This window comes from Neomonachus schauinslandi, chromosome 5 (genome assembly GCF_002201575.2).
Source record: "Neomonachus schauinslandi chromosome 5, ASM220157v2, whole genome shotgun sequence".
In the NCBI taxonomy this organism is placed as follows: Eukaryota; Metazoa; Chordata; class Mammalia; order Carnivora; family Phocidae; genus Neomonachus; species Neomonachus schauinslandi.
Window position 1 is genome coordinate 96494097 of NC_058407.1, and position 23451 is coordinate 96517547.

The window sequence follows — 23451 nt, forward strand, 5'->3', positions numbered from 1 at the left end:
GGAGGAGACTGAGGAGACCCTGCTGCTTTGGGAGGATTTCTCAGGCTATGCCATGGCAGCCGCAGAGGCGCAGGGAGAGGTAACGGCCCCTCCCGGCCTCAGGGCCCCTGCCAGTCCTGCCCGCCCCCTCAGATGGACGCCCCGTCCCCTCCCTCGCCTCCCTGCACTCCTTGCTGCTTTCCCTCTGTGGCCTCCATCCTCTCCCTGCTTCTCCCCTCTTCCTTTATCCTGTCTCTGCGCTTTCTCCAGTTTCCTTTAACCGGACTCTCTCTCTCTCCCCCGCCTTGGCCCTGTGGAATGCCCCCATCCCACCCTCCCCATTGGCCTCCCCCTTGCTTCCCTTTCTGCGCCAGCAGCAGGAAGACAGTTTGGAGAAGGTGATTAAAGATACGGAGTCCCTGTTCAAAACCCGGGAGAAAGAATATCAGGAAACCATTGACCAGATAGAGGTAAGGCTGGGGGTTTCTGAAGCCACAACCCCGGGAACCCCAGACACCGGGCCTTCTCCTTTCTCTTATGGGGGTGGAGCCTTCAGACGTCAGGCTCTGGGGGCGGACAGATGTGGGTTCCAGCCTCAGCCCTGTCGCCTCCAACTTCTAATGGGCTACTTCCCCCCTCTGAGCCTGTTTCTTTGTCAGGTGGGATCTTGATTGTCCCTCCCTCACAGGCTTGCCTGACACCCGATGAAACGAGGCCCGGGTAGTGCTGAGGGCAGTGCCTGTCTCCTGGGAAGCTTACTGTCCGTGCCCTAGCAGAGGCCACTAAGAAGTGGACTCGAACTTTGCTGTTTCTTCAGCTCAGCCTTTCAGTGGATGGAGGACCCTCTGTTGTCATTCCCTAGCCCGGAGGGAGCTTCCTGGGTGGGCAAGGGAAGCCGGTGTTCTAACTTAGAGTTAGGTCTGCAGGGCCGCGGGCCGTGGGTTTGTGGGGCCAGGGCCCAGGGGCGGCGGGGCGGGCGGGACGTGGCTCTCAGCGGCCTCCTGGCCCTGGAGAGGGCCCTTCCCTGAGCCCCGAGTGCCCCGGCTTGCGTGGGCCTCTTTTCAAGCCCACGTGACCTGTTTATACCCTTGCTGCTCTCGCACTGCCAGGCATTTCGAGAAGGAAGTTGACAGATGATTTTCCTACTTGCGCATTCCACCCGGTCCTGCTCCTTGAAGCCAAACCCGCTTTTGTTTCTTGCCCAGGCAGACAGGCTGAGTTTTAAAGGCCTGCAGCCGGGATGTCTGCTCCCCGCTGAAGAGGGGGGGGGGGCGCTCTCTGTCCACTCACGGACACCCATCCCGGCGGTCTCCCTCTTGTCTTGCAGCAGGACGGCTTTAGGAGAGGTGTTGGGAGAGCTAACGGGGGGCTTCGGGTGCACGGCTGGCCCTGGGAATTGCCCATTGCCTGCAGTAGAGCCAGGGCCCCGGTGGAAGCAAGGTGGGAGGGAGCTCCTGCCGTCCTGTCTCCTTCCTCCCCACCGAGTCCCAGCACTACCCGGCCCTCTGGTCCCACAGGCCCTCTGGTCCCACAGCGAGGCTCGGGTTTTCAGTGGAGGCTGTTGGGTACCTGGGAGCCTGGGTGGCCGCCCTCCCTCGCGTGTGAAGGAAGGGGACACGTACGGATGTGTAGAGGCCACGGGTGACGGTCCTAGCCTCGCCTTTGGATAGAATATATTTGCTTCATTTCCGTCTTTCCCGTCCTCGCGAGGGATGGGCTCCAGAAGCTAGCCCCTTCCCCTCCCGCCCGCCTGAGCTGGAGAAGCCGGGGTGGGGGCGGCAACCAGGCTGCGCAGGAGCAGGTGACCTCATACCCTCTTCCCGGCTGAGCAGTCGCGCGGCCCGCGGCCCGGCTCTGCAGTCAGGGCTGCCGTGCAAGCTGCCCCCACCAGGGCGCCCGAGCCACCCGGGCCACCATCTCTAACGTCTGGCCCTGTGACCCCTTCACTTTTTCCCCTGAGTTCCCATCCTTTCCTTGTCCAGTTTGGATTAGTTCTGGGTGGTTTCCTCTATCCAGTTCGGATTATTCACGGGTAGTTTCCTACCCTTTCTCTTTGCTCCCAGGCAGTCAAGCAAATCACCTCCAAGCAGTTTTATTTGGCCTCTCATTTGGCCCCTGTCCTTTGTACCCAAAACGAAGAGAGGCAGCAGATTGTCTCTGGCCCAGATCTTTCCCGCCTTCGGCCCCTCTCAGCTCTCCCTCTGCGAGGGAGGCCGTATTTCCTTGATTCTGAGGCCACATTTCCGACATGGAACATTTCTTGAGTTGGGATCCATCTAAGCAGTAGGACGTTGGGGGTGGCAGCAGTCTTTCCGTGCGGCTCTGCGAGCGGCTCACACGAGAGACAAGGGCGATCAGGGGAGGGTCGAGCCTCTTGTAGCAGGCAGGCAGGTCTCCTTTGTGCCTCGAGCCTTGTCACCACTTCTCGAAGTTCACGAAGTCATTTCCCAGCGTGGTGCTGGGCCTGCACAGGCAGAGATGAGTAAGAGCCGTGGCCGGCCTTCCAGAAGCACCCAAATGAGTGAGGGAGACAGACGGGGTGCAGCGTGGCACGGGGCCGCGGGAAGCCCAGGGAGGGAGCCGGGCCGCGCGCACAGACAGCCGCCGCGGGCTCTCTGTCCTGCCCACACTTGGGTTCCTCTCGTCAGGGAGGCTCTGTTGCAAGAATGCGGCCCGTAGCAGAGACCTCCGCCTTCCTCTGCAGGCGGAGATTCCCGGGAAAACTAGGAATGATAGTACAGTGGGTGCCTTCTGGCTGGTCAGACTGGTTTTTAGATCTGAGCCTTTGCCCACGGCCGCCTGGGCCCCCCCGCCCGGCGGTGTTTTTGGCGTGTTCGCCTGCTGGGGGTGCGGGGCCGGGGCCCTGCTGACCTGCTCAGCCCTGCCCTGCCCCTGCCACAGCTGGAGCTGGCCACGGCCAAGAATGACATGAACCGCCACTTGCACGAGTACATGGAGATGTGCAGCATGAAGCGCGGCCTGGATGTGCAGATGGAGACCTGTCGCCGGCTCATCACCCAGTCGGGAGACCGGTGAGGACCTCTCCTGGGGGCTGGGGCCCGGCCCACCTTCCCCATGTGTCTTCCTCCGGGGGCGCATGCAGGGAGGGGGCGCGGTGGGCAAGCCCTGAGCACCCCGAGACTCAGTCCCATCTCGATGTGGGGCTGTTGGAGGGCACCCGGTGTGTCTGGCCCAGCCCCGCAGCCTCCTCTCCTTCAGCAGTGGGGCGATGGGTGGGCGTCCGTTCGTGGCTGGATGGCCAACACCTCCCAATGCCGCCAGCTCTGGGGTTTCCCTGGTTAGAAGCAGCTCAAAACTGCCAAGGGACAGAAGAGGTGTGGGGGCCGATTTTTATCTAAAGTCAGGGCCACAGTTGGTGCATTTGACCCTGTGTAAGTTCTGTCTCTACAAAAAAGTCAATTTTAAAAAGTCACAAAAATACTACAGATAGACATAAAGCTGGGGCCATCAAGCCTGTGCACTCGGGCTCAGGTAACATCTCTCATACTGTGATTTGAGATATTTTTCTTTTTTTGATTTTATTTATTTGAGAGAGAGAGTGAGAAAGCATGAGTGGGGGGAGGGGCAGAGGAAGAGGGAGAAGCAGGACCCGGATTTGATGACCTGAGCCAAAGTCAGATGTAGGCACCGACTGAGCCACCCAGGTGTGCTCCTGTGATTTGAGATATTTCTGGACTCTGAGCCTCCCAGAGTCTCCAAGATAAAGACATGGACCATATCCCCCAACAGGACGGGGTGCGAGAGCTTTCTTTCCCCTTCCCAGCTTCCCTCACCCTGCGTCCACCCTCACCCAGGGGGCCCTCCTGTCCTTGCCTGAGATGATGTTCACCAGCCTGCACGAGAATAAGGCCACGGGAGAGAGGAATGCCCTCCTCATCAGGATTCCTGCCTGCCCCAGGGTGACAGCTGGTGTTTTTTTCTAGAAAGTCTCCTGCTTTCACTGCGGTCCCGCTTAGCGACCCACCGCCGCCGCCAAGCGAGGCTGAGGACTCCGATCGAGATGTCTCATCTGATAGCTCCATGAGATAGGGACCCGCCTCCAGCGCCCTGGGGCCCCACTGTGCTGGGAACTCACCAAGGCAGAGGGGTGGGGGGGTTCACAGAAGGGGAACATCATCCGTCCCGCCGCACCAAGCCTTGCCCCTGGGGACTGGGGCGCTCCTTCCTCGGGCTTCCTGCCTGTGACCTTGGCCTCCAGGGTTCTAAGGTGTCTGGAGCGAGGCTTAGCCCGCCCGTCCCAGGTGACTCCCACCACAGCCGGGGCTCTCCCGCCTTCATGCGTGGGTGGCTGCTACTTTCTCATGTTTTTTTTTTTTTTAAAGATTTTATTTATTTACCTGAGAGAGAGAGAGAGCACAGAGGGAGAGTGAGAGGGAGAAGCAGGCTTCCCGTGGAGCAGGGAGCCCGATGCGGGGCTTGATCCCAGGTACCTGGGAGCATGACCTGAGCCAAAGGCAGACACTTAACGACTGAGCCACCCAGGCGCCCCTACTTTCTCATCTTTAAAATGCTGCCAGAGCGATCGTGGCCCCTTACTTTGTCCACTGAGTAAGGAATGTGATCATCAGATCTTCCTTCCGTTTCTGTGGCCTCAAGCCAGCTTACGGTCTGATTCTGTACTGGTGCTAACTGGTCCAGGCACTGGTATGAAGTGGGTGAGGCTGGACGTTGCATGGCTTGTGCAACACATGCTGTGGGAGAGGGCCGCCCCCCCCCCCTCCCCGTGGCGCAGGTGGGAGGATGGCCTGGGCAGGTCGCTCTGTCCTCCCTCCGTCGGCCTAGTGCTCCTGGCCGGCCGTCGGCCCGGGGATGGAAGCGATGTGGTGGCCGCCCTTCCCTCGGGTAGTGCCTGCCTTCAGGGGGCCTTAGTGCCTATCTGGGCGGCTTCTGGGAATGACTGGGTGCAGCGTCGTGGAGGGAGATGGAAGCCCCTGCTTGTTTCCAGTCAGCGCTGAGTGGCAGAGAAAAAGGTGAAGCTCCTTGTGCGTGCGTGCATGCGTGCGCTCAGGGTCTCCGTCTCTTCAAGCATCTCAGCTGAAGATGCGCCTCCTCCGTGTCTGTCACGCACTGAGAGCAGCAGGCTAAGATGTCCGGACTTGGAAAAGCTTGGGGGATCCTGGGGGCGCGCGAATGAGGACACATCACATCAGTCTGCCTGCCTGAGGGAGGCTGGGCTGACATTGGAATGGAATCTTTAATAATAATCAAACTGGAGAGTATTTATCGAACACTTTCGTGTCACTGTTTCAAGCACTTTCTGGTGGCAGCTACCCGATCCCTTCTGGGCGGGGGGTAGGCCCTGCTCTTCATCACCTGACACACAGGCAGGTGCCAAGTGAGGCCGGGGAGGTTGTAACTTGCCCCAGTCGCAGGGCCTCTGCCCACGTGGCTGGCGGCCTGTGCGCCGCCCCTGAAGCCCCCTCCCACAGATGCTGGCTCCCCTTCCCATGCCCCTGGAAGTCCTGGCGGTGGGGGTCACCCTCGCGCTCCTGGTCATGGGCTACAGTGCTCAGCCGACCGAAAAGAATCCTTCTAGAGGACCCAGAGGGGCTGGGCCTGGCCTATCATTTCACAGACGAGGAACTAGGGCACACTAGGCAAGTGACAGTGCAGACTTCTCCGCAGCCCGGGAGCCAGTCAAGGCCGCAGGACTTGCTAGCCCAGTTCCAGAGCGCGACTTCCCGGGCCAAGGTTACCCTCCAGGTGGCTGCAGACAGAACGGCTTTCAGACAGAGGGAGCCAGGTCACCTGGTGACAAAACGGGACTTGCCCTCTGACATCATGTTGGGTCATGTAGCACCTAGGGGCCCTGGAGGGATACTAAGCCAAAGTGAAGACCAATCCCAATGGCTCTTAGGAGTGCAGTGCACACACCTTAGTGAGGGATGCTCTCGGTTAGGCCCAAGACATGGGAGTTTATGCCTGGTTGGGGTATGCTGGGCCTTTCTTGGGTACTGTCTACAAGATTGGTTTCTCTTTGGCACCCAGCCTAGCTCCCCTCCCCTTTATCCCAGACCTCAGAATAAGCTAAAAATCCCAAAGAGTTGGCTGGATACAGTATACTTTATTGATGGTACATGACAAGGTAGGGGTCCCCAAGCCCCTCCCCTTCTTCAGGGGGTCTGGGATGGAAACAGAGGAGGTCGGAAGATTCTCAGTGTTTTGGGGGTAAGTTGGGGCAGGGACTCCCCAGCAGCTGAGGGCCTCTCTCTTCCTCTTGCTCTTGCTGGGGCTGGTGGTCCAGGGGGCTCTTACTCCTTGGAGGCCATGTGGACCATAAGGTCCACCACCCGGTTGCTATAGCCGAATTCATTGTCATACCTGGAAGGAGATCAAGCGTGAAGGGCTGTTTTCCCGAACCGGCCACCAGAGGGCGCCCGACGCTCGCCACTTCCCCAGGTGTTGCCCCACCCTGGCCACATACCAGGAAATGAGCTTGACAAAGTGGTCGTTGAGAGCAATGCCAGCCCCGGCATCGAAGGTGGAGGAGTGGGTGTCGCTGTTAAAGTCGCAGGAGACAACCTGGTCCTCAGTGTACCCCAGGATGCCCTTGAGGGGGCCCTCTGACGCCTGCTTCACCACCTTCTTGATGTCGTCGTATTTGGCCTGACAAGGTAAAATCGAGATGGTTATTCAGGTTCCAATCCTGCCGGTCTCCCCCAGACGCCCATCCCTAGGCGCACCACCTTCTCCGACCCCCACTTACAGCTTTCTCCAGGCGGCAGGTCAGATCCACGACGGACACGTTGGGGGTGGGGACACGGAAGGCCATGCCAGTGAGCTTCCTACAGATTGGGGGGGGGGGGGGGGGGTCAACAAGGGGAACCCCCCCCCCCCCGAGCCCCCCCCCCCAAGACCCCCAGAGCAGGAAAGCAGCCAGGAGCCTCACCCATTCAGCTCAGGGATGACCTTGCCCACAGCCTTGGCAGCGCCAGTGGAAGCAGGGATGATGTTCTGGGCAGCCCCTCGGCCGTCGCGCCACAGCTTCCCAGAGGGGCCGTCCACGGTCTTCTGGGTGGCAGTGATGGCGTGGACGGTGGTCTGTGAGCACGGGGGAAGGAGTGAGGGCCTGTGCGGTACTCGTCACCTCACCCACCCTTGGGGAGAATTAAGGGGCAGAGTGACCTGACCTTGGAACCCCCAGTGCCCCGTGGCACCCCCCCAGCCCAGGACCACATCCTAAGCAGAGAAAAAGACGTAGTCCTGGGTGAGAAGTCAATGGGCTCTGCGCACTTTCCCCAGCACTCGTACCATGAGTCCCTCCACGATGCCGAAGTTGTCATGGATGACCTTGGCCAGAGGGGCCAAGCAGTTGGTGGTGCAGGAGGCATTGCTGAAAAGAGGAACGCACATCAAGGGCAAGCAGGTCCATCTTATCACACAGTTATTATCTGGCCACTTCTCCACTCCTCTCCCCTCTGCCAAGCTTACCTGACAATCTTGAGAGAGTTGTCATACTTCTCATGGTTCACACCCATCACGAACATGGGGGCATCGGCAGAGGGAGCAGAGATGATGACCCTCTTGGCCCCGCCCTTCAAGTGAGCCTGCAGCAGAGGAATCATGACAATCCAGGCCCTCCCTTTCCTGGTCTAAGCCCGCAGTCCCCATGCTTCCCACTGTACCAAATCCCAGGGTCAACCCCTCCCATCTTTAGTCTCCCTGGCACTCACCCCAGCTTTCTCCATGGTGGTGAAGACCCCAGTGGACTCCACAACATACTCAGCACCAGCATCACCCCATTTGATGTTGGCGGGATCTCGCCTACAAGGGTAGACAAGACGCCAAGTTCAGGGACATGAGGTACTACGTACCCAAGGTGGTCCTCCCATCCTAGTACCTCCCTCAAAGCAAAGTTCTTCCTGTTCCGTCTTCCACACTTACTCCTGGAAGATGGAGATGGACTTTCCATTGATGACAAGCTTCCCGTTCTCAGCCTTGACTGTGCCGTGGAATTTACCATGGGTGGAATCATACTGGAACATGTAGACCTGGGGGGGGGGGGGGGGGGGGGGCAGTGAGGGGCTGCACTTCAGCCAGGCTCTGCAGAGCTCTGACACCTGCAGGGGCAGCACTCACCATGTAGTTGAGGTCAATGAAGGGATCATTGATGGCGACAATATCCACTTTGCCAGAGTTAAAAGCAGCCCTGGTGACCAGGCGCCCAATACGGCCAAATCTGAGAAAGGCAAGGGGCAAGAAGGAATGAGTGGGGGGGGGGAATCCTCCTGGGCATGGAAGCAGTCCAACTCCTCCTCTTTCAGGGGTTAGAGGATGGCACTTCCTGGCCACCAGGAAAAGTCCCAGGAGGTCTAATTTTATCCTGCGCAACCCCGCCAGGACAACCTGGCTTTACAGCCTGCCCAAGAGGTGACTGGGTTCAAACACTTGCCCAACTCCCCAGCATCTCCAAGTCCTACCAGGAGAAACAGCAGTGCAGGGCATGGTCTGGCCCAGCTTCAGGATACACCCTCTGGGCAGCAGAGACTTGCACACTTAGCAACACCAAGCTCAAAAAGCAGGAGTAAAGGTCAGAAATTAACTGGATGGGGAAAGCCCATCCCTTCCTCCACAATGGAAAGAGGGGAAAAAGGAGCACTTCCCACCCCCTAATCTCAGGGCTCTAGTGTGCTAAGCTACCTGTCCTCGCAAGCCCTCTTCTAAAAATCAGGAGCAAAAGCAACAGATGTGTGCGCGCGTGTGAGAGGTAAAAGAGAGAAGCAGCCCAGGCCCCCAGCTGCAGAAAGGTCAGGCAGCTATATTTAACCCCAGATTAGAGTGGAGTGGGGATCTGATTTCTGGAAGATGGTCTGGCGAGAAGGGCAGGATTCCCAAGGCTCACAGACACCTAATCCTCCCAGTGACCTTTATAGCCTTGGCCGTTAGGATTGGGTCAGCTCTAGGCATCGAAGGAAGAAGAGCGCTTCTTCGAGGAGGGCCAGTGTGATGGAAGGGGCTGCCGCCACAGGAGCCATTTTGTGGTGGAAAATTTCTAACTACCCATGACTCAGCTCCCCCAGCACGGCACTAAGCTGCAGCTACCACACCTCTCCGCAGAAAGGAAAAAAAAAAAAGAAAAAGAGGAAAAAGACAGGACTCCCCTAAAGCCAGGTTTCTGATTCACCAGAGGCTCCTGTAGGAAGGGCAGCCCTGAGGGAAATCTGGTTGGCAGCCTAGCGGATGGTGTGTCCTCAGAGTTCTGAAGTCCAGCTCTTTCGAGAGCAAGGCTGCCGGAAGCCTTGCCTCACCTGGCTCACGGGACAGAGGCGACTCCACCCCGCCGAGGCAGGCCGAGGAGGCTTAGTCATAGGCGAGGAAGGAGGAACGGAGAAAAGCTACGGACCGTTTCGTAACGGTGGTTCCTTCATTTCCTTCCCCGTTGCAACATGGCGGCTGAATTACCGCAAACAAGCGGTGCCGGCGGGCTGCGCACCCAGCCGAGGCCCGGGAGCCCGGCACCGCGCCGGCGAGGTGGGGGGGGGGGGGGGGGGGGGAGGGGCGCCTCGCCGGCACGTGACCCCGCAGGGCGCGAAAGCAAAGAAAGAAGCCCCGGCCGGGGGATTAAAGGGATGGCTCCTAAGCCGGGAAGGCGGCGCTGCCGCGGATCGCAGGCAGGTGGGAGGGAAGGCTGCGGGCGCCTCGAACCCGCAGGGGCGGCGTTGCAGGAGGCGCCACAGCCGGTGATGGGGTGGGCGCCACGAGGCCCTCTGCGGCGGGGGCCTCCGTCAGGTCAGAGCGCCGACCTTGAGTTCTCCTTGCGGGGGGGGGGTAGGACCACCGCACTCGCGTCCCCCACCCACGCGCTCGCCCGGGCCGCAGGGTTCGATGCCCCACCCCAGCCCCGAACTCACCCGTTCACTCCGACCTTCACCATCGTGTCTCGGGGACGCGGCTGCGGAGAGAGGAAGGCGAGCATTAGAGCGCGGGGGCGGGCGGCGGCTGCAGTGCGGCCGCTGCCCTCCCCTCCCCCCAGGCCTCCATTCCCACCCCGCGCTCGGGCACGTCCGTCCTCCCACCCCTGCAATGCGGAGGTCCGGCCGGGCACGCCCGACCCGCGGCCACGCAGCCCAACCCGGGTGCGCGAGCACCCCGGGCCCCCTTCGCAGCCGTGCCCGGGTCTCTCGCGGCTCCCCTCCGTCTGGCTTGGCCGGGCTTTACCTGGCACTGCACCAGAAGATGCGGCTACCTGTCGAACGGGGAGGAGCAGAGAGCGCCAGCGGAGGCTGCAGTCTCAATTTATAGCGCCGGGGCGGGGCGGGAGGCGGCGTGGGGGCGCGGGCCCCGCCTCCCGCCGGCTCGCCCAGTCGGGGCCCAAGGGCGCGGAGGCCCTGAGCTACGTGCGCCCGTAAAGCCGCGAGTAGCCGGGCCCAATTTTTTTTTGACCCGCCTGCTGCTTCCCGTGTGCACGCACCGAGCGTGTGGGCTAGGGACGGAGTGGGGGAGGGGACTGAGACCAGCCCAGGGGAGGAGGTGATCGCTAACGGCACTCGTGGGCATCCTGTGGCCATGCAGGGACTGTGGACCCCAGGACCAGGCTCCTGGTGACAACGGAAAGCCTACGGGAGCCAGGGCCATTAAAATTGCTGCACAGATGAAACGGGAGGACTTTGGGAGCTGGGTGGAATGGGGAATTGGAGCCGGAGCCGGGACCCCTCGCGGTTGCACGCGTCCACCCCCATCCCCTTTCTTTCAGAGGCCGAGAGGCGGGAAGGCTGAGGAACTTCTCCTCAAGGCTCTTCGGTAGTGGCGGAGGAACTGCAGAGGAAAAGGCCCGGGAGGGGTCCACCCGCCTCCTGCCGGGCTCTGCCCAGCCCCCACTTCCCCCTCTCCAGGCCCTGGCTCCTGGCCTCCCTGGGCCGGGGGCCTGGGCTGGCACTGGGCAGTGGGGACCTGGAGAGGAAGGAGGCTCGGGAGGTGGCTGGGGGGTGGGGGGAGGTTTCTGCACTGAAGGTCACGCTGTCCTGCAAGCTCGGGCAGCCCGGAGAGCTGATAATTGGGGCGGACAAACCAGGCCCTGTGTGCACCAGCTGCACCAGCTGCTCTCCCCCAGGCGGGGCTGGGCCGCAGGGGGAGGACGCAAGGCCGGAGGCCTCCCACAGAGTCGCTGATGGGAGACCTGAGTGCTGTGCCGCCCAGGCCGGGAGACAGTGCCCCTTTCACCGTCCCCACCCCGGCCAGAGAGCGGGACGTGAGGGCGGAAGTCCCTCCCCATCCTGGGACGTGCCGGCCAGCCCCAGAGCCAGGGACTCCCCTTCCCTGCCTGCGTGCCCCGGGGATGTTGGGGGCAGGGTGAGGAGTCCAGAAGAGGGAAAGAATTAGGAGATCTTGGGCACGTAGTGGGAACCGGCCCCAGCCCCACGCGAGGTAGAAGGAGGGATCCATTCTCCTCCAACAGTCCGGAGCCCCAGCTGCGCAGGTTTTGCCAGCTGAGGATGGAAGGGCTCCGTTCAGAACGCTTGAGCCGAGAACGAGGGTTTAGAAGGGGGTGGGGTAGAATGGACATGGCCCATCAGCAGGTGCTGGGGGCTGGGGATCCAGGGGCCTCTTTGCTGGCCCAGCGTAACCTGAGACCAGCCCCCTTTTCTAGCTGAAGAGCCTGTGCTAAGTTTAGCCCGCCTGGTGATAACCTTTGCTTAAAAGGCAGAGAACGCGCTCTCCTGCACCCCCGACTCCCACCCCCCAGTCCCTGCCCTTTCTGGGACTGCCCTCCCTCCTTGGGGCCCCAGAGCCAAATCTATGTCTGCCTGCCAGCCATGTGCATGGTTGGTTCCCAGGCTTTTCACAAACCCCAAGAGCAGAGCCAGAGGGCACCTAATGGTGATGGGAGGTGGGAAGCGCCACAAGCAATGGGCTGGAGCCTGGGGTAGGGACTCAGCTGCTAACCTTTCCATTCCTGCTCAGGCTCAACCAGAACCATTAACCCTTTCCCTTAGAAGCCCCTCCATGCTCCCACACTACCTAGAATGTGTGGCTGAGCTCCCATCTTCCCTTTTGCCACATGCATGTCCTTTCTCATTAGTGTCTTCTGCCAAAAAGGGAGCTCAGTGCCCATGGAGCATTATGGATGCAGCCTGCCGTCATCATGACAGCAAAGACACCAGTGTGTTCATGAGAGCATGCTCACTGCCTCCTGGTCCAGGTGACTCAGCAGAGCAGACTTGGGGAGCTGAGGGGGTGGGCAGGCTAAAGCAGTGCCTGCGTGAGGTGCTGACTTCCCACAGACCCCGTACAGTCAAGCAATGCCTTGGTAGGCAGACGGTCTCCACAGATGGTGGAGGGGACCTGATCTTCCATCAGTCTGGTGGTCACCTGTCCCAGAGTCGGGCTTAGGGAGCACAAATGGGGGAGGGGAGCACAGAGACTAGACCCTGGTCTGGAGAGGGGTTTCTCCACCTCAGCACCACAGATTGACGCTTTGGGCTGAATCATTCTGTTGTGGAGTCTGTCTTCTGCATGATACCGTATCTGGCAACATCCCTGGTCTCTCCCCACTAGATGCTGATAGACAGCATCCCTCCCACGTAGGTTGTGATGACAAAAAATCTCTAGGTATTGCCAAATGTCTCCTGGAGGGCAAAACCGCCCCCAGGTGGAGCGCGCTGATCCGGAGACTAAACACTATGTGTTTCGCCACCCACCGAGGAGCAGTCCTGTCACTTGTGCAGTGTGGGGAGGTCGAGAAGGGGAAGATGAGGCACCAAGGGAGAATGGAGCTTATCAGATCTTGAGATAGGCCCCAGGACGTTGGGGCTCCTCTTTCAATCCTCTCCCTTTCTCCTGCATCTGGGCCAATGTGAAAGATGAAACAGACAAGCCTAGGAAAAACGTCTAAAAGTATATAAAAACATTTATTCACTAGGAAACAAGGAGACTGGCAGACATATATTCCAGTGAAAGCAGCTCAATTCAGTTCAGTTGGGCTAGTTTAAGAGAGACGCTTTACATTATAAAGATCATTGTATATTAAAAAGACAAGAAGACAGGCAAACAAGTATTTTACAAGAGCAATGGACTTCTAGGTCACACCACAAGACACCCTGCACAGCAGGGACGGAAACAGGCAACATGACCTCTCAGGGCCTATGCCTTCGAGGAGGTGCTCGGCGGATGGGTGTGGTCTTCTTGGGTGTCTCATCTTCTGTCATCTCTGCTGAAAGCTCTACTCAGAGGATTGGAGGAATGAGAAAAAGCTGAGTCACAAAGATGGTGAAAAGTAGATCTCAGGCAACAAATGGGACGGCCCCAGACCACGCAGCAGAAACAAAACCCAAACTGTGAGGGGAAGACACCTCGGGGGAGGGGGTGGAGACAATCTACACAGCAGGACCCCAGCAGAACCGGCCTCACCCCCGAAAATACGCCCCCTCTGGACCAAGGCCGGGAGGGAGCATCATACCTTCCTCACTGGACTCATCACTTGAGAAGATGATTCTGGGTTTCTTTTTTGAAACTCGCTGTTGAGTGTTTCGATGCTGATGGGCAGTACGGCGGGGCTCGGGGGTGACAAAGTCACCGTCTGATGAGGCTGCAGAAGCCAGATGCTGGTGCCGCTTAGAGACTAGAAGAGGCAGAGACACGAGTCCCCAAAAAAGGAACCTCTGAGAGGAGGGCCGGATCTCTCACCTGTGGCTCACCCGTGGGGCTGCCTCACATACCAGTGGACGGTTTCTTGGCTGATGGGGCTCTCTGGCTACCCCCTTGGCCAACCTCAAGGTCTTCTACTGCATCCAACCCTCTGGTGTGGCAGACCCGAAGCTTCTGTTCAAATTCATCTATTATAGCCTGGAAGGGAAGAAGAGATGAAGAGCAGGCCTGGAAACACAGTTACTTCTATGATGAAAAAGAAACAAGTCCATGAAAAAACATGGTGAAAACTTAAATGTAGATCACCGAGAGAGGGGTACATACTGCATGACTGCAAGTATAGGATGTTCTGGAAGATGCAAAACCGTGGCGATAGCAAAACAAATCAGTGGTTGCCAGGGGTTGGGGGGACAGAGAGTCAATGGGGGAGCACAGAGGACTTCTTTGGCAGTGAAACTGCACCATATGATACTAGAATGATGGACACAGGGCATTATATACTTGTCCAAACCCACAAAATGCACACCAAGAGTGACCTATGGACTTTGGGTGATAATGATGTGTCAACACAGGTTCATCGATTGTAGCGAATGTGCCACTTTGGGGGGGGATGCTGATCGTGGGGAAGGCTGGACATGTGTGGGGGCAGGGGGCAATGGAAGAAGTCTATACCTTCCACTCAATTTTGCTTTTGAACCTAAAACTGCTCTAAAAAATAAAGTTTACTTTAAAAAAGAGAAAAAGAAACAAAGAAACAGGAACTGGAGACAGAAAGAGCTGATCTCAGGTGGTGCTGGTGACTTGGCTGCAGGGCAGTCTGGGGCAGCAGGCTCACCTTGCCCTCGGGCTTGGCTCCACGCCGCAGCTTGCCCACGACCGACAAAAAAGCACTAAAGACGGACTCATCTGACAGTTTATCCCCAAAGCAGTCAAAGTTGTCCAGCATCTTGCGGAGGCCTCGCTCTGTGAGGGCCAGCTGTGACACACAGTAGGCCAGGTCCCGGTACTGCCGCTCGGTCCTGCAGACAGCAAGGGCCTTGTGAGGAGTCGCGGGGCAGAGAGGCAAAGGCCTGTCCTTCCTTGGCCGGCTCCCACGGCCTCAGGGCCGCCCCAGGGGGACGGCAGCCTACCGAGCAGTGCGGAAGCGCGGGCACAGCTTCTCCACCAGGCTCTCGGTCTGCTTGTCCTTGGTGATGTAGGAGAGGAGCTGCCTGAGGGAGGGGAGATGTGGGCGTGTGAGCTCCCAGGGGCAGCCATCCCTCCCCCAGCACCAGCCCTCTGTCACCCTCCTGGCCATTCCTCCTGCCCTCTTCCTGTGCCCTCAGAAAAAGGTCCACCCCACCCCTGGAGAAACGTTCACCGAGAATGGGAATTTATAACAAAAGCAGCTGCCGGGTGGTGAGGACCACTATGTGCCTACCACCATGTTAGAAACGTGATCGTGCTGAATCCTCAAGAACTAAGGGGCAAGTATCCTAGGCCTCATTTCCTAGAGGAGGAACAGGCACAGAGAGGATAAGTCATCGCTCAAGGCCATATAGCTAAAAAGTAGCAGAGCTAGAATTAAAACACAGGTTTGTCTGATTCCTAAGCACGTGCTACATGAAAATGTGCTCCCAGGCCCAGGGAACCGTACTTCATGATGGTGTGGAAAGGTTCTTCCTCCACCCCTCCCTCGGGGTCTGACAGGCGGCTGATGATATCTGGAAGGAGGTTATAGATCGCATTGCCCTGGGAGAGAGAGAGAGAGAGAGTCACGTTAGAGGGACGGTGGTGTGCCTGCCCCTCAGCAGCGAGCCCTCAGCTGCCTGGCTGCCTCTCACCTTGTGGGAAAGCTCATTGAAGAAGTTCTTGGCCAGGGCAGCGATCTGAGGCACGGGGTCGATGAGCAGCACGGCCATCTCGCTCACCTGCCCCTTCACCTTCACCATGTCCTTTAGAATCAGGTGGGTCATCACCAGCCCCGCTGTTCTCCGAACTTGCCGAGCTGGGTCCCGGAGCCTGGGAATGAAATCTTAAGTCACTGGGACCAACGCTGGCAAGGAAAGGCCCTCAGCAGGAATCTATTACCCCTTCTTTTTTTTTTCTTTTAAGTAAACTCTGCCCCCAACGTGGGGCTCGAACTCATGACCCCAAGATCAAGAGTCTTATGCTCTACTGATTGAGCCAGTCAGGTGCCCCTCTAGTACCCCTTCTTAACGTGACATCCTTGAAGCAGTTAGAAAATGGATTGGGGGAAGAGGCCAAGCTTGTAGCCAAGGCTTTGGATAGAGGCGCCAATCCCTTTGGGGCCATATTTAGCCAGGGCCTATATAGGTCAAGTATCAAGCAGATGTTCAGGGTAATGCTAAAGACCAAACACAGTTTTAGTGATTTTTATACTGGCCGAACTGCAGCCTCCCAGAGCTCGTGAGGCCTGCTAAAGTGTCATGAGAGGGATGCCTGGGTGGCTCAGTTGTAAAGCGTCTGCCTTCGGCTCAGGTCATGATCCTAGGGTCTTGGGATCGAGTCCCGCATCAGGCTCCCTGCTTGGCGGGGAGCCTGCTTCTCCTTCTCCCTCTCCCTCTGCCTGCCGCTCCCTCGGCTTGTGCTCTCTGTCAAATAAATAAAACCTTTAAAAAAAAAAAAAAAAATACAAGTGTCATGAGGGCTCTCTTACCGAGCATACAGATGAGGTGTCCAGGGGTCCACCAGGTTGGGGAAGCGGATGGCCAGATCCCCAGTAGCAATCATGAGGTTAGACCGGACAATGGGGAGTGAGGACTTTTCCAGCATGGTGAACAGCAAACGAAGCTGGGAGTCACAGAAAGTGGCACTAGGGGGCCAGGAGAGGACCATCAGGGAGACCGTCAATCCCCATCCTCTCAGAGCGGGCGCTCCTGCCCCCAGGACCTACCTGATCATGCAGAACTTGCCCAGGGCAAGTGAAGCTGCCGCAGAGAGCTCCGGGTTGCTGTAGAGGCCAGGGCTGTTGCAGACTTTGAGCAGAAGTGGAACGAAGGCAGCCAGGACCTGTGTGCCTGTCAGCAGAACGGCGCTTGGTTTGGGATGGGCTATGTCGGCCGGGGAGCAGGCCCCTCAGCCAGCCTTACCATCTAACAGCTCCTGCTCGCAGATGCCGCGGATAAGTTCCGCCTCCGTGTCGTCGGCGGCTGCGCCCACCAGCCCCATCTCCTCCTCCATGGCGGTCTCAGAGCTGGCGTTCTGGTGGGGAAGAAACCAGGCGTCACGGCTCATCCGGGACAGTGTTTCTGACGCAGCCTACCTTTCATTTTGTAGGACTGCATCTGGGGAAAGCCCGGTACTGCACAACTCCTCCTACAACTGCCAAATGTGTCTGTGGAGAGGGAGGGCTCCTGAATTCCAGAGGAAAAGAACTAGGTCTCTGTAGTGTTGTTTTCACGTTGCCAAATCTGAATTGGCAAATTCAAAATTGAACAAATGGCATTTACATTCAAGTTGCCAAAGCATATGCCTCCACCTCGGAACCCATCCTCAGGGAAGCAGGCCGTTTCCTGTATACAGTCAACAGACGGATCACGTGGACAGTGGTTCAAGGTCACAAAGGTCAGACCTTATTCCACTGCTGCAAGGCTCTGTGTCTAACTGGTTTGCAAGACATCACTGCCTCTAGTGGAGAACACAATGTCCCCATCAGGTGGCAGGCCCAGTGACCAAGGCTGATGGGAAGGGGGGGTGGGGGTGTGCTCGTCCTCATAAGCAGCGCCTCTGGGGGCCAGCCTGAGGTCCCTAACTCAGTGCCCTGTGTTTCCCTAAAACCTTCCTTCCTGGGTGATGGTGAACGGACTGCTCCATCTTTGTTCTCACTAATCTTTCCCAGAGTAGTAAAAGTAAGGAGCAGAGCCTCTTCCTCATTTTATTTAACGGTAGGAAAGCAGGGATCCCCAGGAGGAAATGTGAATGACCCCAGGCCATGAAACAAAGCTGGGCAAGGCTTGGGACACAAACCCAAATGCCCAGGCACTTCATTCACCTTCTCCTTTAGGTCCTTAGTCTTCTGCTCCTGTTCTTCCCGAAGAACGCGGCGCCGACAGAGCTCTCCACTCACTGCCTGTTCCAAATGCACCAGCTGCTGCAGGGCCACGTCTCCAGCCAAGGACAGCAGGTTCATCAGCAGGAAAGTGGGGAGCATGGGGGTGTCCTCTGGAGGAGGGGAGAGGGAAAGCAGGGAGAAAAAGACAAAATCAGGTTTCACAGAGCCCTGCACCCTGTTCTGAAGGCTCTTCTTGCTCACGGGCCATATGCAAAGCAGCGAAGAAGAGGTGGGGGCGGGGAGATGGCGGTAGCGACTGGCCCGACTGGCCCGATCTGAGTGACAAAAGTGACAGAGGGTGGTCTGGGGGCGGGTCAGGGGCTGCTGTATGAAGCCGTGTTGGCAGCGGCTTCTGGCCCGACAAGGAAAGCAGTAGAATCTGGCTGCCTGCCCACTGGGGACCCTCTGCCCACTCACTTGGGCCCTCCTGGGTGCTGCTCTTCTCTCCCAGCTTCTCCAGGGCCTGTTTCGCACAGCCCTGCAATATCTGGGCACAGATCACCTCGGGGCCCTCTGCCAGCTGGTAAATGAGGGCCACCGCCACCTCCTTGAATGGGATCCAGAGTGGGTCTGGGTGCACGAAGCCTGCAGAGGGGAAGGGAGAAGTTACCCACTGCAGAGAAAGGACTCGATTCTGCCCAAGGCCTTCGTGCTAGCTCACCTTTTGTGATCACCTCCCGCAGTCGCTCAAAGAGCCTGTGTTCCTGAGGCAGCCGGAATGGGGGGTGACGTTTGCTCAGAGAAGGCTGTCGAGAACAGCAAAGACAAAACGTGGGTATGTGTTGAGAGTGGATAAGAGGACCCCCCACTTTCCTTGGTTTGGAGACCCCCACATACCTTTCTCCTGTCAGAGAGATTGGCAATGGCATGGCACACCTGCTGGGCCAGCCTGTAGTCCTGTGGAAACTTCTCGTCCAGCCCTATGCTCACCAGTGTGTCTAAGTTGCTTCCCACAATTTCTGGTTTTCCTCTAGGGGAAGGAAGCCACAGAGTTAGAGCCAGTCAGGAACAGCACTCTGTAGGGGATAACGCCAAGTGGAGTAGGCAATGGCACTCAGTGCAAGGCTTTCTGGGAGCCCTGGAGCGCTCCAGGAGAGGCTCTAACACGGCTGGCCTTCAGAATCCCTCTTGCTGGCCTGAATCCCATTATTTCTGCTGGGCTGGGCGGGGGGAGGGTGGTGGGGGCTGGTACTTGCACTATTTTATTTTTACTTTTCATTGAGGTAGGCAACTCATGTACAGCTGCCGGGCCTGACTGCCGGTGCCAAAGGGAAGGGAACTTTCTCAGAGCCCTCCCTTCCCCTTTTATCCCTACTGCCTGTCTGGACCTGAGCCTCACCGCGCCATCATCCCCAGAAGCATGACCGAGGAACAGCGCTCCAGAGGAGAGCAGGGGACCTTCTCGGTTGCCCGCTCCCACAGCACCTGGGTCACTGCTGGCTTCAGTTCATCCTTCTGCACAAATTCACAGAGCTGAAGAGAAAAGAAAAAGGGATCAGGCCAGAAAATAATGATTCGCCCGGTCCTTGGTCCACTTCTCTGAAAAGAACACGGAGAACCCGAAGTGGGTAAAAGCAATGCTTAGGCCCGGCAAAGGAAGAAGCAGGCTCGAATCGTGAAGTTGGGGTTTGGGGAGGTATTTCCATCTCTGTCACTTTTCCACCCACATGGCCTCAAAACTACATTTGTTAAGACGACATAATGACATAACCTTGTTCAGTTCTGTGTGGAACCGTGGTTCTGACCACATTTGAGAGATTTCTAATAGGTCTTATTACTGTTACCACAACTCAACATGTCTGAGACAGAAGGCTCCATCCTTCCTTGCCTTCTCATTTTGCCCAGAGTACCAGCATTCTTAGTCACATATACTTAGAACTTCACTGTCAACTAATTTTTTCTCACGTAGTCTTACCTATTCTTCCTTTGTTTTTTAAAAAGATTTCATTTATTTATTTGAGAGAGAGAGAGAAAGTGTGTGTGTGGCAGAGGGAGAGGGAGAAGCAGACTCCCTGCTGAGCAGGGAGCCCGATGCAGGGCTCAATCCCAGGACCCCGGGATCATGACCTGAGCCAAACGAAGGCAGATGCCCAACCGAGCCACCCAGGCGCACCCCCCATTCTTCCTTTAAACTCCATCTTCCATTAAGTGCAGTTCCATAGCTTTTCCTCCCACCCCGTCCAGCCCTGACACTGCACTCTTACAGCAGCCTCCTCTCCACCAACCTGTGTGTTTGTGTTGGACTAGTCTCCCAAACACCTACTTCATCATGCCACACCTCTGCTCATCCTGTAGAAATAGCTCTTCTTTGCCTATGGTAGGGGCTCCGGACCAGGAGCTAGCCCACAAGACTTCAGGCCAGTGGCCGCCAGCAGGCTCTTCTTTCCCCCAGCAAGGAGAGACAGGCGGCCGGCATCATGCTCCACCTAGTGGAGGCCGGTGGTCAGGACCACCTCCACCTTCGGGCCCCACAGTCCAAAGGCTACACAAGCAAATCCGCCTAAATGAAATGCTGGCGAACAAGGGGAAAGTCCAGGACGTGTGAAAGGCCTTCAGGGACCTTTACAATCCAGTTCCAACTGACACTCCCACTTTATTAGCTTTTCCAGGTAACAATTTCCAGCCCGAATATGATCTTCATTCCACAACTCTCTGTGCTTTCTTGGCTTTCCATCTACGTCCTTCTCTCCTTTCTCCGATTCTCTATATCACACTTATCAAGACCCTGCTTAAGTCCTACCACCTACCTCACACTGTTCTCCTTCCCACTTGGGACTCGTCAGAGTAACACAGAAGTTAAGAGTATGTCGTCCAGAGCTCTTATTGCAAGTCTCTCCGGCGAACCAGCTGTAATTAGCCAAGTTCCTCAACCTCTCAGTGCCTCAGACTTCTCACTGTAAAATGTGCACTAACAGTATCACCAACAGGGCTGTGTGAGAATCACACAGGTTCGGCCGAGCCAACTGCTGAGAATAGCGCCTGGCATATTAGAAGTATTGCTGGGTTACCATTGTTGCTACAAACGTTACCTGTGCCACTTTTCCTGGCACTAATTGCCCGCGTGCTACACCGTCCCGGGTTTTATGTTTGGCTATACCCACCACACTGTTGATTCCTTTTAAGTTGGGAACTTGAAAACAATCTTACACTTTGCGGTGCTGAGTAAGTTGCTGAACACACCATAAGCACTCACCAATACTTGTTGAGTGAATAAAGAAAGTAGAAGTAAGGGGGCACCTGGCTGGCTCTGCTGGAGGAATGTGTGATACTTGATCTTGGGGTTGTGAGTTTGAGCCCCATGCTAGGTGTAGAGATTACTTGAATAAATAAATAAGTTTAAAAAAAGAAAGGAAGGAAGGAAGGAAGAAAGAAAGTAGAAGAAAGGAGACTTACGATTTCCTCAAGACACTGGATGGTCCCAACTGAGGCATCTACTAGTAGCAAAGAGAGATTCTGAATCAAAGCCTGGGCCTTGGCTCTGTGGGAAGAGCAGAGAGCAGAGGTCATTAAAAACTGGTAAGTTCGAACCCGGCACACAGGTTATTAGGGCTATCTGACCACAGCGTCGGATAACTATGTAGGATGGGCTTGACTGGAAGTCCAGCCCCACCCTGAGCCCCATTACAGATCTACAGGCCTCTGGATTCGGAACTCCTCTAGAAGGATGCCCCCGGCCCCGCCAGACATCCCATGAGAAGCTGACCTCAGAAAAGTTGGCAAAGCAAAAGTACCACATATACCTGGCGGAGTCCCCTTTGGGGTTGAGGTAAAGTTGGCGGTAGGCATTAAGCACAGCTTCCCGGACGCCAGGATCCTTAGACCAGATGAGAGGCAGCATGCGGCGCACCCCGACCAGGGCCTGAGGTACCCCAAATTGGAACACCATCACAAAGAATTCAATCACCTCCTGTACGACTGAGAGGACAGACACAAATGTCACCCATCTGCTTGGCAAAATTCCCCAGTACTAGAAGTGGCAGCTCTCCTCATTCTCCCCGAGAATGTCAACTCCCAGATGGCCCTATCGTGAAATACTGTGTGTGTTAAAATGCACATGCTCCATGGGGCTATACATAGCCAACAGAAATAAAGAACCCCTGCCTTTTGAAGGAGCAGATAGTCATCAATAACATATGGACGAGACTGGTGTTTCCAACCCCAAGACCCAGGCCTTACAGAGAGGGATGCTGGCATACCTGTCGTTGTATTTTCATACATCATCTTGCTGATGATGCTAATGGCCTCTGTAATCTTCAAAGAGAACCTATAGGCATCCTGCAGATACTGCACCAGCATCTCCTGCTTCACCAGTTCATCGTTCTCCCGGGGTTTCCCAGGCTCGGACACACTGGGCTTGTCTTTACAGTCCGTCTGTTCTGGGCCCATGTTCCCTGCCGGCCCCTGGGTATTCTCCTGTGTGGAAGCTGCTGGGCCTAGGAGTTAGTGAATTACAGGACGGTTACTGCTCGAGGGCATATGGGGTAATCCAACAGCTGTAACATCCCTGGATATTTGTTTCCACAGTGGGAAGGTATACATTTATTTTATTTTTTTAAAGATTTTATTTATTCGACAGAGAGAGACAGCGAGAGAGGGAACACAAGCAGGGGGAGTGGGAGAGGGAGAAGCAGGCTTCCCGCTGAGCAGGGAGCCCGATGCAGGGCTCGACCCCAGGACCCTGGGATCATGACCTGAGCCAAAGGCAGACGCCCAACGACTGAGCCACCCAGGCGCTCCGAAGGTATACATTTAGAACCTACGCTAAAACATCTTGGTTCATTTCTCAATAAAGATTTCTAAAGTCCTCTACGGTTTTGGAAACATCCTTTCACAGCATATGACTATCAATCTCAGGCCCTTGGGCTACTTCCATTCCGGAGCAGAGCCACTACAAACTCTCCTCTGGATTTCTTCAGCTCTGGGTTCTGTTAGCCAGGTCAGCATCTGGCATAAAGTCCATGGCCCATATATACTAGCTGAAATGTTCTGTTTGCTAACTGAAAAAGGAAAAGGAATTACCTTTGAAGACAGTCTCCAGGAGATTCAGGAACCTGGTCTCCTCTGACTGCTCTGAGTCCATGTGACTGAAAGGCTCAGACTCCTGGAAGTGGCCTATGGCTTCTCGAGCGACAAGGATGGCCTGCCTGGAAGAACATCCATTTGTTACCAACTTGGGACCCACAAGAGCATCACTGCAGCCTTCTGTCACGGAGCCTACCTCATGGTTCCATCGAGAAGCTAGACCTACTGCCCCAAAGAAAAGGAACACTTCTCATGCTTACAAAGCTGAGAAGCACCTACTAAGGGTAGAGTAGAGCTCAAAACACTTTTCCCATTTCTCAGGTGACAAGGCTTTACTATATAGTCTTCAAGAAACTCAAATAAGGCTTTTCAAATTTTAAAGGTCACCAACCTACTTATACCAAACATCTGCTTAAAAACTTTGCTAAGTCAAAGTTTGGAAAAAATAAGTGTTCAATAACTGGTTAATTTATGGTAAATCCATACAATGGGATTCCGTGTAGCCATAAAAAATAATGAGGCAGCTATTTATGCATAAATATTAAAAACACAACGATACATGATTCAGTGAAAAAAAGCAAGGTGGTAGACCAGCAGGTAGAAAATTCTATCACCTGCGTAAGAAGGCAAAGAAAAGAACATACGTTTGACTACATGTCTGTGTCATCTCTAGAAGAATGTGCAATAAACTCAGAATGTTGCTTCCCTGTGGAAAGGAGAACTAAGTGGCTGGGAAATAGGGTTGGAAGGGACTTTACAATACATGTCCTTTTTGTAATTTTAAATTTTGT

At 56.3% G+C, this 23451-nt stretch overlaps 3 protein-coding genes across 7 annotated transcripts in view; 1 reads left to right on the forward strand and 2 right to left on the reverse strand.

Moving 5' to 3' along the window:
- Positions 1–4193, forward strand: part of IFFO1 (intermediate filament family orphan 1) — an 11421-nt gene extending 7228 nt beyond the window's left edge. For 2 of the 5 annotated variants that reach the window (XM_044914944.1, XM_044914945.1), the window contains exons 7-10: positions 1–79; positions 354–449; positions 2881–3011; positions 3924–4032. In XM_044914944.1, coding sequence (XP_044770879.1) covers positions 1–79; positions 354–449; positions 2881–3011; positions 3924–4029 — 412 coding nt within the window. In that variant the 3' untranslated portion in view covers positions 4030–4032. Of the gene's footprint in view, positions 80–353; positions 450–2880; positions 3012–3923 lie in introns of all 5 variants that reach the window. The other 3 variants (XM_044914947.1, XM_044914948.1, XM_044914946.1) reach the window with 2 other exon arrangements.
- Positions 4194–6044: 1851 nt separating this feature from the next.
- GAPDH (glyceraldehyde-3-phosphate dehydrogenase) lies at positions 6045–10222 on the reverse strand. Its single transcript, XM_044914949.1, has 11 exons — positions 10159–10222; positions 9852–9892; positions 8080–8179; positions 7885–7991; positions 7674–7764; positions 7432–7547; positions 7252–7333; positions 6890–7041; positions 6707–6785; positions 6425–6606; positions 6045–6321 (listed from the first exon to the last, which is right to left on the reverse strand). Exons 2-11 carry the CDS (start codon positions 9872–9874, stop codon positions 6252–6254), a joined length of 1002 nt encoding a protein of 333 aa, XP_044770884.1. The 5' UTR covers positions 9875–9892; positions 10159–10222; the 3' UTR covers positions 6045–6251.
- A 2639-nt stretch (positions 10223–12861) lies between these two features.
- Positions 12862–23451, reverse strand: part of NCAPD2 (non-SMC condensin I complex subunit D2) — a 28423-nt gene continuing 17833 nt past the window's right edge. Inside the window, exons 14-32 of the mRNA XM_021690534.2 lie at positions 22658–22782; positions 21835–22071; positions 21379–21553; positions 21032–21116; positions 18978–19111; positions 18476–18608; positions 18300–18384; positions 18056–18223; positions 17579–17748; positions 16677–16788; positions 16481–16604; positions 16244–16399; positions 15408–15585; positions 15221–15315; positions 14715–14795; positions 14420–14603; positions 13656–13782; positions 13397–13558; positions 12862–13159 (exon numbers count right to left, since the gene is read on the reverse strand). Coding sequence (XP_021546209.1) covers positions 13074–13159; positions 13397–13558; positions 13656–13782; positions 14420–14603; positions 14715–14795; positions 15221–15315; positions 15408–15585; positions 16244–16399; positions 16481–16604; positions 16677–16788; positions 17579–17748; positions 18056–18223; positions 18300–18384; positions 18476–18608; positions 18978–19111; positions 21032–21116; positions 21379–21553; positions 21835–22071; positions 22658–22782 — 2617 coding nt within the window. The 3' untranslated portion in view covers positions 12862–13073. The remainder of the gene's footprint in view (positions 13160–13396; positions 13559–13655; positions 13783–14419; positions 14604–14714; positions 14796–15220; positions 15316–15407; positions 15586–16243; positions 16400–16480; positions 16605–16676; positions 16789–17578; positions 17749–18055; positions 18224–18299; positions 18385–18475; positions 18609–18977; positions 19112–21031; positions 21117–21378; positions 21554–21834; positions 22072–22657; positions 22783–23451) is intronic.

Excerpts from the sequence above, each read along its gene's own strand:
- GAPDH (XM_044914949.1), bottom strand. The coding sequence starts at position 9,874 with ATGGTGAAGGTCGGAGTGAACGG. Across the intron at positions 7,334-7,431 it reads AACTCTCTCAAGATTGTCAG|CAATGCCTCCTGCACCACCA; the intron begins GTAAGCTTGGCA and ends TCCTCTTTTCAG. Across the intron at positions 6,607-6,706 it reads CCTGCCGCCTGGAGAAAGCT|GCCAAATACGACGACATCAA; the intron begins GTAAGTGGGGGT and ends TTACCTTGTCAG.